Source organism: Cetorhinus maximus, chromosome 23, assembly GCF_964194155.1.
Source record: "Cetorhinus maximus chromosome 23, sCetMax3.hap1.1, whole genome shotgun sequence".
Taxonomy (NCBI): Eukaryota; Metazoa; Chordata; class Chondrichthyes; order Lamniformes; family Cetorhinidae; genus Cetorhinus; species Cetorhinus maximus.
Window position 1 is genome coordinate 59,232,669 of NC_135901.1, and position 6,000 is coordinate 59,238,668.

Genomic DNA, 6,000 nt, shown 5'->3' on the forward strand with positions numbered 1-6,000 from the left:
TTCTCTGATATCCAGTGGTGAATGCACAGAAATTTCCTCCAATTCAATATAGCGAAGACTCAACCCATTGTTTTCATTCCCGAGCTACCAACTCCATTCCTCTCCCTGGCAACTGTCTGAGACTAAACCAGACTTTTTGGATGCTTGATGCCAGGTTTGACCCCGATATATGTTGTGACTCGGGTGTCTGTGTCCTGGTGATTTTCCAGTCACACTGATGATGTGAATCTTTCCCCACAGACAACCATTTCTCCCTCCATAATCAGAGACTGATAACATCTGATTTCAATGATTCCATAAGATCTTGTCGAGATTTTTGGTTTGAGTTTCCCCATATGAAAATCCTCTCCTTCTAATCCCCTGTAAACACAGTTGACAAAAGTCATCAATGTCAGTAAGGTTAGAAACTCAGAACAGACAATTCTAGTTTCTGTGGAATATTCTTTCGCCTTTCATTCCCCAAAATCTGTACATCCCTGTCCCACACACTCCTCCCCCTCTCTGCTCATTGTTGCAGATTCAGTGCATGGTCTCCAACTAATTCTTTTCCCCTCTCCAGATTCTCTCTCTTCCTGTCCTTAAAGTGGTGACTCAGGCTGTGGGTCAATACCACTCCTTCACTCCAATTCTACCAAATAATTCAGCTAAAAACAAATGCTCCTTATTGACTTGATTCGTTGTTTTGAATGTTTGGAAAGCATTACCTATTCCCAATTGTGGAGAACAGAAAGTCCAGTGGCTAATTCAAAGCTTCCTTCTCCCCAGGTCTGTTCCAACAAGCTGTGTCTATCTGAGTTACATTGTTACAGACTCACTCACTCAGTAAGTGGTCAGGTCTCACTCAACTGCAAGAACAGAGGCAATACAAGTGCAGAGGCACGAGTGATAATCTTCCAGCCTTCCTCAGACACAGAAGAGGTGCCAGAGGACTGGAGACCTGTGAATGTTACACCCTTGTTCAAAAAGGGATGTAAGGGTAAAGCTGGCAACTACAGGCCAGTCATTTTGACCTCAGTGGCAGGGACACTTCTGGAAACAATAAGTACGGGATAAAATCAATCATCACTTAGACAAGTGCAGGGTAATTAAAGAAAACCAGCATGGATTCATCAAGGGAAAAATCATGTTTAACTAACTTGCTGCAGTGTTTTGAGGAGGTAGCAGAAAGGGTTAATAAGGGAAACGTTAATGTGGTGTATATGGATTTTCAAAAGGCATTTGATACGGTGCCACACGAAACACTTCAGCAAAATTCTTGGCCATGGAATAAAAGGGAAAGTAGGAACTTGGATAAGAAACTAACCGAGAAACAGGAACCAGGGAGTAGTGGTAAATGGTTGTTTTACAGATTGGAGGAAGGTTTGTAGTGGAATTGCTCAGAGGTCAGTGTTGGGACCCTTGCCCTTCCTGATATATATTAATGTCCTAGTCTGTGGTGTGCAGGGCATGATTTCAAAATTTGCAGATGATACGAAGATTGGAAATGTTGTCAACTGTGATAGGGAAAGTCATGAACTTCAAAAGGACATAGACATTTTGGTGGATTGGGCAGACAAGTGGCAGATGAAGTTCAATGCAGAGAAGTGTGAGGTGATTTGTTTTGGCAGGAAATGTATGGTGAGATAGCATAAAATAAAGGGAGAGCCTCTAAAGGAGATGCAGGAACAGAGGGACCTCTGTGTGTACGTACTTAAGTCATTGAGGATGGCAGGGAATGTTGAGAGAGCAGTTAATAAAGCATTTAGTATCTTAGACTTCATTAATATGGGTATTGAGTACAAGAGTAAGGAGGTCATGAACTTATATAAGACACTTGTCAGGCTTCACCTGGAGTACTGTGTCCAGTTCTGGGCACCATACTTGAGGAAGGATGTGAAGGCTTTGAAGAGAATACATAGGAGATTAACAAGAATGATTCCCGGGATGAAGAACTGTAGCTATGAGGATAGATTAGAGAGGTTAGGACTGTTTTCCTTGGAGAAAGGAAGGCTGAGAGGAGATTTAATAGACGTATTCAAGATCCTAAGCGGTAGGGACAGGGTAGTGAGAAAATGTTCGCACTCAAAAGAACATCAAGAACTGGAGGGCACAGATTCAAAATAATTGAAAAAAGGAGCAATTGTGATGTGAGGGGAAAAAAAAATCACCCAGAGGGTGGTTGGATTCTGGAACAAACTTCCTGAAAGTGTGGTGGAGACAGGTTCGATCGAGGTATTCAAAAGGGAGTTGGATTGTTACATGAAGAGAGAGAATGTGCAAGGTTACGGGGATAAGGCAGGGGAGTGGGACTCGGTGGAATGTTCTTTCAGCGAGTCAGTGCAGACTCGATGGACAAATTGGCCTCCTTCTACACTGTAAAGATAATGTGATACTGTGAAGAACAACAACAACTTCTATTTATATCAAGCTTTTAACATGATAAAATGTCCCAAGGAATTTCACAGGAGCAGGACAGATTTGGCCAGATGGCCAAAAGCTTGGTCAAAGAGGTCAGTTATAAGGAGTGTCTGAAAGGGGGAAAGTGAATGAGAAAGGTGAGAGGTTTAGGGAGGAAATTCCAGAGCTTAGGGTCCAGGCAGCTGAAGGCACGACCACCAATGGTGGAGTGATTAAAATCGGGGATGAAGGACATCTGGTAATGGTGCTCCATGTATGTGGGCCCCATATCCCAGGCTCAAGGCCCAAATCTGAACTTTGGGTCATAGTTTGACTGTCCCGGGTCTCAGACAAAAACAATTCCCCTAAAAAACATCTTGTAGGATTTTTGTTTATTAATACCATAAAAAGTTTGGACCAGTTGAGTCCTCCTGTGCACTCGATGGAGATTGACATTAACATAATTAAAATTCTCTGTATTTCAGTGTCAGAACAATATGTTTTAGCAAAGATAAAAAATATATAAATACTGAACAGAACAAACCTGGGGAAGTACACAGCAGGTCAATCGCCATTAGAAAGTGATAAGTTAGTGGTCACTGTTTCAGGTGGGACTCCTTCAGAATGAACACTTCCCACCACCAGCACCAACCTCCCTCCCCCATCCCCCTCCCTGTGAACTGAACATTCCTTCAGCCACTCATCCACCCATTGCCCATCCACCCAATGGCTCCCAGCCTGGATTGACATTCAGCATGAACCCAGTGAGAGGGTGAGCTGGCCCACGGGATGTCAGAATGGACAAGAGCTGGAAGTGGTTCCAATCAATACATTTTCTGTGTCCTTGTTAAAAACAGGAAACTTAATATTTTGTCAAACCCCCATGTGCACACACTTGGTGAATTACAATTTCTCACCCAGGCCTTTCCTCTGGTTTCAACATGGTGCATCCTGTGTGGGTTCAGCAGAGGTAGAGACAGGCTGCTCGAGAGATGGGGGCAGAGTGTCAGGAGATGGGGGCAGAGTGTCGGGAGATTGGGGCAGCATGTCAGGAGATGGTGCAGAGTGTCGGGAGATGGGGGCAGCGTGTCAGGAGATGGGGGCAGAGTGTCGGGAGATGGGGCAGAGTGTCGGGAGATGGGGCAGAGTGTCAGGAGATGGGGCAGCGTGTCGGGAGACGGGGGCTGAGTGTCGGGAGATGGGGGCAGAGTGTCGGGAGATGGGGCAGTGTGTCGGGAGATGGGGGCAGAGTGTCGGGAGACGGGGGCAGAGTGTCAGGAGATGGGGGCAGAGTGTCGGGAGATGGGGGGCAGAGTGTTGGGAGATGGGGCAGTGTGTCGGGAGATGGGGCAGAGTGTCGGGAGATGGGGCAGCATGTCGGGAGTTGGGAGATGGGGGCAGAGTGTCGGGAGATTGGCGCAGTGTGTCAATAGGTGGGGGCAGAGTGTCAGGAGATGGTGGTAGGGTGTTGGGAGATGGGGGCAGTGTGTCGAGAGGTGGGGGCAGAGTGTCAGGAGATGGGATATATACTGTACGTGTTGCTCAGCTTCATAATCCACATCTATCAGTAATGGACTTGCTGCCATCTCGAACAAAACTGTTTTCACCACTAAGGCTCCGCTGGTATTTAATAGTCTTCATGACATCATCGCACTGGGACTGGATGACATCATTGCACTGGGACTGGATGACATCATAAGAGTCCATTGTTTCTTAATGACCCACATCAATAACAAGAGGAAATATTAATAAACCTGAGCACATTATCTAGGCTGACACTCCAGGGTGACACTGAGGGACTGCTGCACTGTCAGAGACAGCATCCTTCACATGGAACTTGTGGAGGCTCTGGTCACAATCTTCCAATCCTCCTTATATAGTAGTGGTGTCAAAGAACTGATAGATTGTAAATGTTACACCCCTGTTCAAAAACACAGCTATTCTAGGACAATCAGCTTCATATCAGTTGTGGGGAAAGGCTGGAGACAATAATCTGGGAGAAAATCAATTGGCACTTGGAAAAGTATCGGTTATTTCCAGCATTTTCTGTTTTTAACACTGATACTTCCCTGGATCCCAAGGCTCTCTGGGAGTTGTGGGGAGCTGGGACGTATCCATGAGAGTAACCAAAGGTCTGAGAACTGAAAGAATCTAGAGTTAAGAGAGGAGAAAAGATCCAAAAATGGAGCCATTAGGAACAGGGCATCAATCAGTCTTCTCTTATCCTGGAGAAATCAAGGACTCGACATTCTGAGAGTATGAAACAAAACTGATTTATTTAACAGACTTCGAGATATTAAACTTCAGCCCAGTTACAGGGATTATGAACAGCAATAGAAACAAACCAAAACTGTCAGAATGAACACAGTTCAGTTCCGCATGTGATTAACAGCAGCAATAACAGCAGAATCCAACCTCTGCAGACACTTGTGAACTCACTGCTGTCTGAGCAGGTGGGATGACTAAGTGAATCCCTTCCTACATTCGGAGAAGGTGAACAGCATCTCCCCATTGTGAACTCGCTAGTGCCTCAACAGGTTGGATAAATGAGTGAATCCCTTTCCACACTCCGAGCAGGTGAACAGCCTGTCTCCCATGTGAATTCACTGGCGTACACTGAGGTGGAATGAAGGCTGAATCTCTTTACACAGGAAGTGCAGCGGAATGGCCTCTCCTTGTGTGAATTCGCTGGTGTTTCAGCAGGGTGGATGACTGAGTGAATCCCTTCCCACACTGGGAGCAGGTGAATGGTCTCTCTGCAGTGTGAATTCGCTGGTGTGTCAGCAGGTGGGATGACTGAGTGAATCCCTTCCCACACTCGGAGCAGGTGAAAGGCCTCTCTCCAGTGTGAATTCGCTGGTGTACTTTGAGGTTCCATGAAGTCCTGAATCTCTTTTCACAGGAAGTTCAACTGAATGGCCTCTCCTCAGTGTGAACTCGCTGGTGTGTCAGCAGGTGGGATAACAGAGTGAATTTCTTCCCACACTCAAAGCAGGTGAATGGCCTATCTCCAGTGTGAACTCGCTGGTGTGTCAGCAGGTGGGATGACCGAGTGAATCCCTTCCCACACTCGGAGCAGGTGAAAGGCCTTTCTCCAGTGTGAATTCGCTGGTGTACTTTGAGGTTCCATGAAGTCCTGAATCTCTTTCCACAGGAAGTACAACTGAATGGCCTCTCCTCAGTGTGAATTCGCTGGTGTGTCAGCAGGTGGGATAACCGCTTGAATCCCTTCCCACACTCAGAGCAGGTGAACGGTCTCTCCCCAGTGTGACTGCGTCGATGGGTTTCCAGTTCGGATGGACGATTGAATCCTTTCTCACAGTCCTTACATTTCCACGGTTTCTCCATGGTCCAGGTGTCCCTGTGTCTCTCTAAGTTTGATGATCAGTTGAAGCCTCGTCCACACAGAGAACACGTGTACAGTTTCTCCCTGCTGTGAATGGTGTGATGTTATTTCAGGCTGTGTAACTGGTTAAAGCTCTTTCCACAGTCAGTTCACTGGGATACTCTCACTCGGGTGTGTGTGTGTCTCGGTGCTTTTCCAGTCACACTGATGTTTGAAATCTTTTCCCACAGACAGAACAGACAAACGTTTCTCCCTCCACATTCAAAGGTGATGATATT

General features: G+C 46.2%; 1 protein-coding gene across 1 annotated transcript in view; it reads right to left on the reverse strand.

The window, feature by feature from the left end:
* LOC144697660 (uncharacterized) overlaps positions 1-5,706 on the reverse strand; it is a gene marked incomplete at its 5' end in the record, with an annotated part of 71,191 nt that extends 65,485 nt beyond the window's left edge. Inside the window, 2 exons of the mRNA XM_078569681.1 lie at positions 5,078-5,266; positions 5,342-5,706. Coding sequence (XP_078425807.1) covers positions 5,078-5,266; positions 5,342-5,706 — 554 coding nt within the window. The remainder of the gene's footprint in view (positions 1-5,077; positions 5,267-5,341) is intronic.
* Positions 5,707-6,000: the final 294 nt, after the last annotated feature.